General features: G+C 52.9%; 1 protein-coding gene across 1 annotated transcript in view; it reads left to right on the forward strand.

The window, feature by feature from the left end:
* The window catches only part of ATCAY (ATCAY kinesin light chain interacting caytaxin), a 34,038-nt gene extending 22,942 nt beyond the window's left edge, over positions 1-11,096 (forward strand). The window contains exons 8-12 of the mRNA XM_057710022.1: positions 3,933-4,031; positions 4,789-4,824; positions 7,288-7,359; positions 8,548-8,580; positions 10,898-11,096. Of these exons, the coding sequence (XP_057566005.1) occupies positions 3,933-4,031; positions 4,789-4,824; positions 7,288-7,359; positions 8,548-8,580; positions 10,898-11,096 (439 nt within the window). The remainder of the gene's footprint in view (positions 1-3,932; positions 4,032-4,788; positions 4,825-7,287; positions 7,360-8,547; positions 8,581-10,897) is intronic.
* The last annotated feature ends 3,255 nt before the right edge of the window (positions 11,097-14,351 follow it).

Genomic DNA, 14,351 nt, shown 5'->3' on the forward strand with positions numbered 1-14,351 from the left:
TCCCTGGTGGCGCAATGGTTAAGACTCTGAGCTCCCAATGCAGGGAACCCGGGTTCAATCCCTGGTCAGGGAACTAGATCCCAGATGCACGCCGCAACTAAGAGTTCACAGACCACAACTAAAGAGCTGGCAAGCTGCAACCAAGGAGCCCACCTGCTGCAACTAAGGAGCCCATGTGCTACAACTAAGTCCTGGCGCAGGACTTCCCTGGTGGTGCAGTGGTTAAGAATCTGCCTGCCAATGCAGGGGACACGGGTTTCATCCCTGGTCCGGGAAGATCCCACATGCCGTGGAGCAACTAAGCCTGTTGGCCACAACTACTGAGCCTGCACTCTAGAGCCCTCGAGCCACAACTACTGAGCCCACATGCCACAACTACTGAAGCCCATGCACCTAGAGCCTGTGCTCTGCAAGAAGAGACACCACCGCACTGAGAAGGCCATGCACGGCAACGAAGAGTAGCCCCTGCTCGCCACAACTAGAGAAAAGCCAGCGTGCAGCAATGAAGACTCAATGCAGCCAATAAATAAATAAATAAATTTATCTAAAAAAAAAAAAGAAAAAGAAGACTGGTGCAACCACATAAATAAAAATAAATCAGTATAAACAAACAAAAAACGTTGCATTAAATGAAGACCCCCAGGACTTCCCTGGTGGCGCAGTGCTTAAGATGCCAAGCTCCCAATGCAGGTGGGCTGGGTTTGATCCCTAGTCAGGGAACTAGACCCCACATGCATGCTGCAACTAAGGAGCCCGCCTGCTGCAACTAAGACCCAGCACAACCAAATAATAAACAAACATATATATTTCTAAATGAAGGCCCCTCATTTCCACATTCCCAGTGAAGAGTCTGTGATGAGTTGAAGAGACGGAGTCAAACTTTGCCTTGAGAGCATCACAGCACAGGGACAAGAAGGTAACTTCAGGTGCTGTGTGTTCAGTGACTCCCAAGCACCCTCAGACATTTGCACTTAGTGAAATTGTAACTGAAGGTGGGGTCCGGCTGCTGTCTGCTCAAAAGCCAGTATAGAGGCCAGGTTGGTGGAAAGGAAAGTTTGCTTTATTTTGGATGCTGGCAACCTGGGGGGTGGGGGGGTGGGTAGGGCAGACACCCGTCCAAAGGCCGACTCCCCTCCCCCAACAACGGGGGGCAAGAAGGAGGGCGCTACATGCAGAAACAATACAGGCAGCTCTGACAGTCTTGAAACTGGTCATCGGTGATCTGACTAGTATCATCTCGATTGTTTTAGGTACAGTCAATCTTCAGTTCCAGGGTCATTTTCTTTTTCCATTTCTTTGAGGCCGGTTCTCAGAATTGTGGCAGCTTATGTCATCGCTACAGCCTGGTCATCGTGTAATTAACTTCTTCCACCTGGTGGGGGTTTCAGAATCTACAAGACAGCTCGCAGGACGTGGCTCAGAATATTATGTATAACCCTTGAGAAGGAGCTAAAGGTCCTTGACTTTGCTTAATGACTAAATTGTCATTATTTGGTCTCCTTTGACTGTGTTCCTTTGTTTCTGCATTTTCTCACTTCTCTGATTAAACTTATTCTTTGGCTAAAGGTTTTCCACAGACAAAAGGCAGGCAGAGAACCGGGGCGGGGGGGCGGGGCGGGGGGGAGGACCATAGGGTCCTGCTCCATTTCACAATCAGGCCTTTAATACACTAATCAGGGGTCATCTGTGCTAATAATGATGACCCCACCGGGCAGAACGGCAGACACACACTTCAGCCTAACAGAATCGCATTCTGTCCTCGACACCCCATAAATCGGGAACTGGAATTTGCCTCGAAAGCAGGTAATTCTCTCACGTTAGGTTTTCTTTTCCTACATTTGAAAAATTTTTTTTTGTTATTTTATTTACTTATTTATTGGCCACACTGTGTGGCTTGTGGGGTCTTAGTTCCCTGAACGGGGATCGAACTCGGGCAGCCTCTGCAGTGAAAGCACGGAGTCCTAGCTACCCGACCACCAGGGAATTCCCTGGGTTGCTTTTCCCACGGTGAATTTCGAAGGTCTCATTTTGAGCTTTCAGAGAAATAGGAGGAGAGAAGGGGGTTAAAGTAAGCTTCCCCGTTGAAAATCCAAGGAAAGTGGAGATGAGTTCTAAGCTGCCACCCAGCCCTAGCCCTGAGGTTCTGTGATTGTAACTCAAAGAGTACTCCTGTTTATTCCACGATGATCTAAACGTCAGGATGTGCCTTGTTCTGGACTGGAACGCTCCCTCCCGAGAGCCCCCCTTCCCGAGACAGAGCTCAGCTCACGGGCAGACAGTATCGTCACATGGAAACTGGGTATCCGTTTCCCACACCGGGCATGGCGGCCTTGCAATGTCATCCTCACGATGTGATGTCACCTGTATTTATAGCCAAGTGCTCAGACCACAGGTGTCGCCTCTGTCCCCCCTTAAAAAAAAAAAACAAAAACACAAAAAAACCTTTCCAACAAATCAAATCACCCATCTTCAGAGGCCTCCAGACCCAGGGTGTTCAGGTAGAGTCAGTCTGTCCCAGGGCCCTTTCCCTTTCTGTCACGCCATCTGGAGGGAGAACTCATGTTCCAAGAATAATTTTTTTTAATTAAGAAAATTAATTTCAGGGAATTCCCTGGCTATCCAGTGGTTAGGACTCCGAGCTTTCACTGCTGAGGGCATGGGTACAATTCCTGGTCAGGGAGCTGAGATCCTGCAAGCCATGTAGCTTGGCCAAAAAATATAAAGAAAGAAAGAACTAACCCCCACCGTTTTCAACTGCACGAAAGCGGTGAGGGTTATTTATTCTGGTACACATGGCCGCTTTGTGACTCTCCGTGGGAAAACGTCTATCATTCCCTGATCAGTTACCAGTGGCCTCTGCTGACTGACCTGTGTATCTCTCCCTTATGGACACTGCAAACTGTAACCTTCCTCCTGGGTCTCCCTTTATGCTGGATGCAGGAAAGCATGAGCTGAACTTTAATCTCTAAAAATAGGTGTAAAACTTTCTGACACAGTTTTGTAGCTGTGTGGCTCTATCTTACTTTTTTCTTTTTTTTTTCACTGTTGTTTGATTATTTTATGACTTATTGTACTGTTACGTTTTCTTGGCCTTATATATCTCATCATTAGAAAAACTGATTTGAAGGACTTCCCTGGTGGTGCAGTGGGTAAGACTCCGTGCTCCCAATGTAGGCGGCCCAGGTTTGATCCTTAGTCAGGGAACTAGATCCCACATGGCACAACTAAAGAGCCTGCCTGCTGCAACTAGCACCCAGCACAACTAAATTAATAAATAATTTTTTTAAAAAAGGAAAGAAAAACTGATTTGACCTTGAGAAAAATTTATTGGGCATTTTACCAAAATTAGGTTTAAGGTAATTAAAAGAAAACAAAAAAATCACAAGTTCAAAGCAACATGCTGGTGACAAAGCACCTCAGTGGCAGCAGACAGCCAGAGCTGGGGTTTGGACCAGAAGAAGCCTTTCATTCCAAAAGAATGCAAAATGAATCAGCAGTCCCCACGTGCACCTGTCTCGTGCCCAAATGACTACTGGCACCAGGCGGGCAGTGACGATTATGCCAGGAAAGGTCTTGGGAAGATTCACATAGAGGAGCAACTCCTGCGGAGGATGGAGCCTGGAGTCTAGTAGCATCTCTTTCCTCTCTGCTTTCTTCAAAGAAGTCCCTCAGCTCTGCAGGGACTGGTGTTGAACACGTGCCTCGGGATGCTTCCCTTCTTGCAAGGGGAGACCCTGGGTTCTGCTCTGTCCCCCCACGAGGGGCCGGGGGTGGAGGCTGGCACGGGCCGGGAGGGAGGTTTGGGCGAAGGTGCTTGTGGCAACCCGGTATAGCGTTGCGTGTGCTTCCCTGCCTGCCATCACTCCTTCTGGCCCTGAGGAACCACCCCAAGGGCTGGCTTTCAGACATCTCCCTCCTTCTCCTCCCGCCAGCGTCAAGTTCATCAACAAGATCCAGTACGTGCACAGCTTGGAAGATCTGGAGCAGCTCATCCCCATGGAGCACGTGCAGATCCCAGACTGTGTGCTACAGTGAGTGTCGCTGGGCCCTGGAAGTGCCCCCCCACCTCCATCTCCTTTGCCCACCTCCCCCCCTCCCCAGGCTGCTCACCTCTCACCCACCCCTGCTCAGCCCAAGCGGGCTACCGGGGAACCAGACCTGAGTGGGAGAGCAGAACAAAGGAAGATACAGTGAAATAAGCTCCTGTGAAATGACAGAACACAGCAGGCCTGGCCATCTAGTACAGGCCAGGGGGCCAGTGAGCCCCAGCCCCCGGCTTGTCTTTATAAATAAAGTTTTATTGGCACACAGCTACCACCCATCCATTTACAAACCATCCATGGCTGTTTTTGAGCTACAGCAGAATGGTTGGGTTGCCACAGAGACTGGCCTGCAGAGCCGAAAATACTGACTCTCTGGCCCTTTACAGGAAAGCGTTGCCCTGATGGAGGGGCCCTGTGGATCAAACCCACATCAATGAGGGGGTTGCTCTATACTGGCTCTGTTCAGGGCTGATGCAAAAAATGTCCGCTGAGCCACGTCTACACCAGATGCTGGAATATGCCAATAAAACAGATACCCCTGCCCCGGGGTAGGGGTGGGCAGTCTTGTGGAGCAGCTGCAGGAAACAAACAAAAAAAAGACCTGCAGGCCCGTCAGCTCCGACTGTCCTTTCTGCTCTAAGGCCTGGCATGTATTTAGATGTGACAGAGAGATTGTTTTCCTGTTCCCACAGGGAAGGGGATTCCCAGGCTGCCTCTCACGGGCTCTCCTTTCTCTCTCTTCCAGGTATGAAGAGGAAAGGCTCAGGGCCAGGAGAGAAAGGTCTGTGCAGAGTGACCTGTGTGGGGCCGGGTTGGGGCTGGTGCTGAGTTTGGCCCCGAGCTGGGGTGGGGGCAGGAACTGGGGACTTCGGCTCATTGGGGACCAATGTCACGCACGCACATAGCTCAAGGTCCTGCCCCTCTCTTGAGGGCTTGGGGTCAGACCCAGGCTCGAATCCAGACTCTCCCACGAAGCCGCAGAGTGACATTAGGCAAGTGAAAAGTTCAAGGCCACCCTGAGGGTTATCGTGAGAAATCAGGACCAGTGTAACCCACCAGGCAAAAACAGCAGCCTGCCCCCGTGGAGAGTCCTCTTTGCCGTCTTGGTGACACGGGGGGGAACACGAGCCCCCCTCCACGCTCCGCCCTCAGCAGACTTACCCCAGAATCACCCCTTCAGTGACTTACTGGCTAATTTTTCAACAGTGGCAGTGCTCACAGAACTTCAGGACCATTCCGGGCCCACCCAGTTACAGAGCCCTTATCCTATTTCTGGACCCTTTCTCATCCCCCCATCCCCACCCTATCCCGTCTGAGAGCAGGGCAGGGCCAGGGTTCCTAAAAGCATCTGATAGCCTGGGTATCCGAGGCTCAGAGAGGGCAAGACATCTGCTCAAGGCCACACAGCAAGTCCAAGAAAGAATTGGGGCTTTCAGTGGGTCGAAAACATGCGCCATTGCCAGGCCCTGTGCCAGCCTGGGGGAGACTGAGGCTGTTCAGCCTGAGTCCTGGTCCAGAGGGTTCCTCAAAGGGCAAAGGGGAAGGACGCCTCACGGCGTGAGGGAAGCAGATCCTGAGGCAGGAGGGGTGATGTGGGCAGATGAGAAGCATAATAAGAAAAATTAGGGGGAGTCAAGGAAGGGAGGGAATACGGGGATATGTGTATAAAAACAGAAAAATGACAGCAGCTTCACACAGCATCATTTAACAGTGATGAGCCTGGGTGGGGTGGAGGGAGGGGGCATGGAGGGCGCCAGGACCCCCCTATCCCACACCTTCTGGGGAGTTTTCCTCCTTCCCCTCCTCTCTCTTCTCTATTCCCTGCCTCCCTTCCCTTCCTCTTTCCTTCCTTCCTGTCTTTTTTTTTTAATCTTTAGTTGTGGTAAAATACACAGGATGTAAAATTCACCTTCTCGACCATTTTTAAGGGCACAGTTCAGTGGCATTAAGTCCATTCACACTGTTGTGCAACCAACCCTACCCTCCCTCTCCAGAACTTTCTCATCTCCCCAAACGGAAACTCTGTCCCCATGAAACATGGACTCCCCACCCCCTCCCCCAGCTCCTGGCCCCCACCATCTACTTCCTGTCTCTGTGGATCTGACTCCTCTAGGGACCTCCTGGGACTGGAATAAGACACTGTGTGTCCTTCTGTGTCTGGCTTCTCTCACTGAGCATCACGTCCTCAAGGTCCATCCGTGGTGCAGCAGGTGTCAGAACCTCCTTCCTTTTCAAGGCTGCGTCATGTTCCAGTGTGTGGATGGACCCCATTTTGTTCATCCATCACCTCTCAGTGGACACTGGGGTTGTTTTCACCTCTTGGCTACTGTGAATCGTCCCACTGTGAACATGGGTGTACAGTTATCTGTTCAAGTCCCTGCTTTCACGTCTTTGGGCGTGTACGTAGACCCAGGAGTGGAGCTGCTGGACCTTATGGTAACTCAGTGTTTCATCTTCTGAGGAGCTGCTAGACTCTCTGCCACAGTGACTCTCCCATTTGACATCCCCACCCCACCAGCCACACGCAGGGTTCCAGTTTCTCCACATCCTCGCCGGCACCGTAACAAGTGTTCTGTGTTAAAGGTAGTAGCCATCCTGCAGACTTCCCTGGTGCTCCAGTGGTTAAGACTCTGTGCTTCCACTGCAGCAGGCCGCAGGTTCGACCCCTGGTCTGGGAACTAAGATCCCACATGCCACGTGGTGTGGCCAAGTTTTGTTTTTTTTTTTAATTTTAAGGTAGCAGCCATCCTGATGGGTGGGAGGTGGCCATGTCTGTCGGTCTGTCTTCTTTCTCTTCCTCCTTTTCTCTCTCCCCCAGGGCCTCCCCCCACCCCCATCTCTCTGCGTGAGTTACGCTCCTCCTGCCTCCCGAGCCTTAGCTGTGGGTGGGAATAGAGAGATGACGGGATAAGCAGGGCGCCCACCTTCCAGAATCACAGCACACGGGCAGCAGCGTCCAGGGAGCAAGGGCGTAGAGGCCCCTGGAGTGGCAATAAGCTGAGATGAGCGCCCCCAAGGAATGGCCCATGGCCCTCCCCTGCCCCACCTGTCTCTGTCTTCATGCATCCCTGGCCGTCCCATCACCCAGCCCACCCACCAGGCCCCGGCACTTCCCCGAGGCAGCCAAACCCTCTCCCGACCGCTGTCAGGCCACACGAGTCCAGGCAGAGGAGCCAGTGGGAGCCAGAGCCCCTGGGCCCACTCGGCTGGCTGGTCATCCCTCGTCACATCTTTCTGTCCCCAGCGCGAGGCCACAGCCAGAGTGCGTCCTGCCCAGGTCTGAAGAGAAGGCGGAGGCGGGGCTGGCGGAGGACAGGTAAGTGTGCAGGTGGCTGCCGGCCAGAGCCCACACCTGCCAGAGGCTGTTGAGCCCAAGGAATGTCGGGAAAAGGTGATCTGAGGTTACCATGATGCTGAAATAAGGCCGCCTTGGGACTTCCCTGGCGGTCCGGTGGTTACGATTCCACACTTCCACTGCAGGGGGCACGGGTTCGATCCCTGGTCAGGGAACTAAGATCCCGCATGTCAAGTGGTGCAGAAAAAAGAAGAAAAAGGCCACCAGTGTGAGTTGGCCAGCACGAGGGCAACTCCATCAAGCCATTTTAATGTGAATTTAGTGCATCCACAGTTACGGGCAACCAGCACCTCTCTCCGGTTCCAGCACATTCCATCATCCCAGAGGGAGACCCTGTGCACTGTTAAGCAGTTGTTCCCATTCTCATCCTTCTCCTTTTTTTAAATTTTTTTTCCTTTTTTTTTTTTTTTTTTTAATTTTTGGCCACACCTCATTGCATGTGGGATCTTAGTTTCCCGGCCAGGGATCAAAACCATGCCCCCTGCAATGGAAGCATGGAGTCCTAACCACTAGACCACCAGGAAAGCCCCTCTTTTTCATTTTTTTTAACTCCAGCAACTCTCTATTGAAAGTCCTTTAGTGCCTTGCCCTGGGATGTGTAGACAGATGAATGGCCCCCTCCCTGGCCTCCAGAAGCCCCTCCTGCCTTTTCTATTTCCTTCTGTCAGGTCTGCCTCCTGCATTTGACCTTTGATATACCCTCCTTCTCCTTTCCGTGAGCTCCTTGAGGGCAGTGGTTGCACCTTGGGATGGCCTTCTCCTCCTCCTCCCACCCTGCATCCATCATAGGCCAGGCATGGGGACCAGAGGCAGCTGATGCAGCCAAGAGACCAAGATATACTCTCAGATGAAGGTTCCAACTGGTGACCTTTGTGCAGGTCCCAGTGGGTGGGTTCAGACTTCCTGGTGGGCAGACCTGGAGCAGCAGCAGTGGTTTCATTTTGTGGCAGGACTCAGCCTGTCTCCTCACAACTGCCTGCCTCCTCATGACTGCCTGTCCTGGCTTATTTGTTACACAGCAGACACGCGCTGACACTTGCTTTGTGCCAGATCAGGACGAAGCCATGTTGGCCCTCATGGGGCTCACAGCCAAGTGCCAAGGCTCCCCAAACAGGCAACTAATGCTGAGATTCCTTCTTTTTCCCACAGGTCTGCTCTGGGCACAGAAGATCAGGAAACAAGGTGGGTGGGAAGCAGGCAATCTTGGCACCTTTTTTGGAAAACATTCTAAGTGAAACCTACCCTGGGATAAGTTCCTCATGACTAGTTGGAGGGGGGAGGATGCTGCACCAGGGAGGCAGGGAGACTCTGGTTGCCATGACAACAGGGCCTCCTCTGGGTCCAGGCAGCCTGTCCCTGCTCAACTCCAGGGGGAGCCATTGACGGTAGGCCTCAGAGCTGATGTCCCTTACTGAGATGTCCACCCAGAGCCAGGCCCCCCAAAGCCTGGGATTCAACTCAGCCAAAGGGTACACTGTCTGCCCACAGCCTATCTCTGTATGTCTGCCTGGCTCTGGATGCCAGGAAAAGCCTCCCTGTGTGTCAGGGGTCCTGGAGACCACCCCCAGGGTCAGTGGTTTGCTAGAAGGACTCACAGGACTCAGCAAAGCTGTTTTGCTCACAGTTATGGTTTATTACAATGGAAGGGTGGATACAGCTCAAAGTCAGCAATAGGAAAAGGTGTGGGGGGTGGGGCCAGGAGAGACAGCTGCAAGCTCCCAGGGGATGTTGGGACAGCCCTTAATTCTCTCAGCAGCCAGGTGTGGTGATACACACCGAGTGTCACAAACCAGGGATGCTCACCTGAGCCCTGGTGTCCAGGGTATTTACTGAGGGTCAGTCACATGCATGGTGGACCACCCACATGGCTGACCTTAGTCTTCAGCCCCTCCAGAGGTTGAGCTGATACCACATGGTCCACAGCTCCTGCCTTAAATCACACTGTCAGCAGAGACTATCCAGCATGACCCAAGGTCCCAGGCAAACAAAGATACTCTTATCAGGAAGGACATTCCAAGGGCTCAGAGGTGACCTCCCAGGAGCCAGGCAAGGGCCAGACTTTTCTTTGGAACATACAACATTAATCCTTGACCACACACTCTGCCACAGATCTGTAACATGGCCTGGCTGTATGCCTTAATACCACCCATGTGACCCAGGAAGCCCCAAGCTGAGAAATAGACATCAAAAATGGTCTTAGACCAGTATTGCCCTGGGGACACTGAATAGAAGCGAGTTCTCAGTGCATTTCCAACATGACCGTCTCAATCCTTCTGGAGATGGGTTCCCATCCACAGACACAAAACACACAAGGAAATCATTCATCATGAGAAAAAGTCAGCAGATACAACAAACAGTAGAATTAGACCCTCTCCTGGGACTCCTCAGGTAGAGATGATAAACAAACATGTCTAAAATGATTAAATATATAAAAGAAGGAATGGTTGGGAGCAATGGGTGGATGGACAGATGGGCAGACGGATGGGTAGGTGGATAGAGGGATGAGTAGATAGGTAGATGGGCAGGTACATATGTGGATGAGTGGATACATGGAAAGACAGATGGAAGGGCGATGAATAAGTGAATGAATAATGGATGGATGGATGGGTGGATGGATGGGTAGGTGAGTGAATGGATGGGTAAGTGGATGGGTGGGTTGGTGAATGGCAGGTGGATGGATGGATGGATGATTGGATGGATGGATGCTTGGTTGAATGGATAGATGGGTTGGGTGGATGGATGGATGGATGGATAGGATGGGTTGGTGAGCAGATGGGTGAGATGAAGCCTCCCTCCAGTCTGATTGAGGATACCAGCCCGAGGGCCTATTCTTTGGCTGGGGCACCAAAAGGGAGGTCCCCTTCAGAACCACACCTGGAAGGTGGGTGGCAGGTGGCAGACCTTGAAAGGCAGAAGCCACTCTTGCTGCTGAGGGCGCACCACAGCCGATTAGGTCATTCTTCTGGATTCCCCACACATGGAACATTTTCCACTTTCTTTAGAAATGATAATAATAATACCCTGATTGTGTTTCTGCCTCTCCAGCATGTCCTGAGGTGATGTGAGCACAGAGGAGGACACGAGAGAAGACCCCAGATGCCAAGAAAGTTCTGTTGGACGCCCTCTGACCCTGGATCTCGTCCCCGCCTCATCCTGAGTCACAGTCTCCGGGGGGTGCCTGTCTCCTCCATCCATCTCTGAAACCCAACATCCTTTCCAGCGGCTTGAAAACATTTTTTTTTAATGATGCAGCATTAGTGCATTCTGGAAAAGGACCCAGTTCTCCAGCCTCCCACACTCATGAACTCACAATGGCCAAGAAGAGCAAGAAGCATTGTGCGTGGCCCGTGTGTCCTTGGCAGCCTCAGAGACCCCTTCCCGCTGCACAGAATCCCGGTCAGCACCCTACTCTTGCCTGTCACCTGGCCCAGGTTGGGGCCACAGATGCCCACCGACTCCTTGGCTGGGTCTGAATTCCTTCGTGTGCCTTTCCTCCCAGAATGGCCCCTGCAGCCCTGGGCACTGGCCTGGAAGCTCAGCCCCCACGCCCAGCAGCGCCATGCCGCCCCCACCCCTGGGCACTGTCCAGCCTTCGAGCTCACGGCTTTTCCTTTGAACGCCCCATCCACCCCCCCACCACCAATAAGTCTCGCCTTCTTAGGGAGCATCGGAGCCACAGTGCCAGTGAGGGCTGCTGATAATCGTCTTTGTCCTACAGTTGCAAAACTACACCCCCCTCAATCTAGAACATTCTCAAGCCCCTTGAATGCGGAGGCCACGCCACAGGGCAATCCTGACCAATACCTCCTACCAAGGAATGAGCCTCCCCATTTCCCTAATCCCTCCGCCAACAAGGGGTTGGGATGCGCCCCTTGGGCTCCCACCAGGAACAGAGGCCGAGAAACCAGCTCTGAAATAAGCTCGTCCCAGAAACACAGATCAAGAGAAAGGAAGATACAGGGTACTGGACATTTGAGTGTTACAAAGGTCACTTGGGAAAATAAACCAAGCCTGGATGCTACGGCCATCTGCATTCAAAGGAGGCAGATTTCCTTAGGACAAAAAAAATCCAGACTTTTCTTATGTGGTTGAAACGCCAGTCTGGTGGACTTTAGAGGGAATGACTTCCCCATCTCTAGAGGCATTCAAAGAAAGGCTGGATGGTGCTTGCACCAAGTGGTCCTCTGTGGTCCCTTCCAACTGAGAGTCTGTTTCTATGAATCTGAGCAAAAGTTGAGCGGGTGCATCGCCCGGCCCCTCTTGCTGTATCTGTAGCTGGCTTCTTAGTGGGTGTCATCCAGGTTTGGTTGACCCTCCCCTCCCCCAGTAATTTCCCAGTAGGAGGTTCTTGGCCTCAAAGGAAATGTCAAATGCTTCTCCCCCTGGGACATCAAGGGGGTGTGTTTGGGGTTATCCCAACAGCAGGAGGGAGCTGGTGGTGTTCAGTGCTGAGCAAAAGGGACAACAACGCATCCTGTGCGTCAAGGAATCAACCCACCCTGAACACCAGTGGCTCCCGCCTCAGAAGACTCGGGGTTTCTAAGCAGCCTTAGGCCTGCATCTTCTAGAACCCAGCACTGCTCCTGTGACGCCGGGGCATTTGGGCGTCTGGTGGGGTTTTTTAATTTGTGTTTCTGCTCTGTTTCCCAAATGTCAAATAAAGGACAGGGACTGTGTTCTGGGCTCAGATGAGTTAACCTGGGGCAGGAGAGCCTGGTGGATAGGGCCTCTGCAGGCTGCCCTCCGAAAGGCCCCTCCATACTGGGCCCACTTGTCCCCAGCCCCTGTCCAGAGCGCCTCCTCTTATAAGAGGTGCCTAGGTGACTGCCGGCCACCCCCAACTCCAGGCTCAGGTGGCTGGCTCTGCTCAGCCGAGATGGACACGTGACCTGCAAGGCCCACAAGGCCCCAGTAAATGCAATAGCTGCTGAAAAGCCAGTGCTTCACTGGAAGTGAAAAAGGAGCCCAGGATAGGAACGGGTGCATTCCACCCAACGCGGCAATTACTGAGTGCCTGCTAAGGTGACAACGCAGGGATGAAGGAGGAAACCCATCCTGCCCTCAAGGAGCCTGCAGCCTAAAGATTCTGGCCAAACAAGAAATTCCAACACAGACCCCCCCTGGTTCACCGTGGCCCACCCACCGCCCCACTGGACCACCAGCAGCCGTAGACAACGAGCAAGTGGAACCGAGGACCCCAATCCAACCTCACAGCGCCTCCAGAAGAGAGAGAGACCCCCGGGGGGGCTGTCTCCAGGTCGGCCACCCGTCCACAGGTGTGTGAGGTTCCGAGGCACAGCTCTGTCCAAACGGGGCCACCGTGTCCGGGCAGGCTGCTACCCGCACCCTCTGAAATCGGCTTTGCGAAAGATTTGTATCTGCAGGGCAGTTTTGGCTGAAATGCGATGGACATTGAGTCCTCCTTCTAAAGGGACGTTGGGTTTTCCTCTTGTGACACATGGGATGCGTCATGAGTCCCCCCCCCCCAGAGTTGCAGTTCACGTGCCCATCCTTCCCACGGTGAGTTTTGCGGTTTTTAAAAACAAAAACAATTCATTCCGATTCCTGTCGTGATGTGAAGACATCATTCCCATGAGCTTTGGGGGATTTTTATGTGAAATAAATAAACTGTCATGGAGAAGGGAGGTTTGTGGCTTTTGTCCATGTCCGAGCGATGTGGCGCTGGTCTTGGGCGTGGTGCAGAGGGAGGAACTTTCACGGGACAGGAGGGGCCACAGCTCAACGTCGAGCAACCTTGGGCAACCTTGGGTGACCTTGGGCCGTGGCCTGTCTCCTCTTGCTTCTGTCTCCCACCTGCAGAACAGGAGCCCCAGGTGGGTTCTTCCCGAGGCCTCTTCTGGCTCTGCCTGTCTCTGATTCAAGTTCCCTATCTGTCCCCAGTCTTGTCTGGAATCAAACTTAGTCGGCAGTTAACAATATTAATTACTAGTATTAAGCAACGTTCCCAGCAGACACCGGCGGGGTGTCCTACAATGTGTCTCAATCCTGACGCTACCAGTTAGGGCAAAGCTCACAGGCTAAGGGCTCAGCCCCACAAGACGTCCCCCACTTCAGACACCAATCAGTCGCAGGTCCTAGAACAGGGTACCACTCAGCAACAGAGTCAGATGGAAGAGATGCACAGGGCGAGGTGTGGGGAAGGGGGCGGAGCTTCCAGGCCCTCTCTGGGCACCACCCTCCCAGCACCTCGCTGCGTTCACCCACCCGGAAGCTCTACGAAAATCATTTAGGGATTTTTTTTTTGGGGGGGTGGGTGGGTGGCTGCACAGCATGGCAGGCAGGATCTTAGTTCCCTGACCAGGGATCAAACCCGCACCCCATGCAGTGGAAGGGCGGAGTCTTAATACCTGGACCGCCAGGGAAGTCTCTATTTAGGGATTTTTACCGAGACATGATTGACACACCACTGGTGATTGACTCAACCTCCAGCCCTTCTCCCCTCCCCTGAGGTCAGGGGTGGGGCTGAAAGTTCCAGCCCTCTAATCCCAGAGTTGGTGGGGTCTCCTGGCCACCAGCCCCCATCCTGTGGTTATAGGGCGTTTCCAAAAGTCAGTTTGTAGCATACACTCAGGTGTGGTTGAAAGGGCTTGTTATGAATAGCAAAGGAGGAGCTTCCCTGGTGGTGCAGTGGTTAAGCATCCACCTGCCAATGCAGGGGACATGGGTTTGATCCCTGGGCCAGGAAGATCCCACATGCCGCAGAGCAACTAAGCCCTTGCGCCACAACTACCGAGCCTGTGCTCTAGAGCCTGCAAGCCACAACTACTGAGCCCACATGCCGCAACTACTGAAGCCCGCGTGCCTAGAGCCTGTGCTCCTCAACAAGAGAAGCCACCGCCATGAGAAGCCCACGCACCACAACGAAGAGTAGCCCCCGCTCCCTGCAACTGCAGAAAGCCCGCGTGTAGCAACGAAGACCCAACCCAGCCAAT

The sequence above is a fragment of the Hippopotamus amphibius genome, chromosome 15, assembly GCF_030028045.1.
Source record: "Hippopotamus amphibius kiboko isolate mHipAmp2 chromosome 15, mHipAmp2.hap2, whole genome shotgun sequence".
Taxonomy (NCBI): Eukaryota; Metazoa; Chordata; class Mammalia; order Artiodactyla; family Hippopotamidae; genus Hippopotamus; species Hippopotamus amphibius.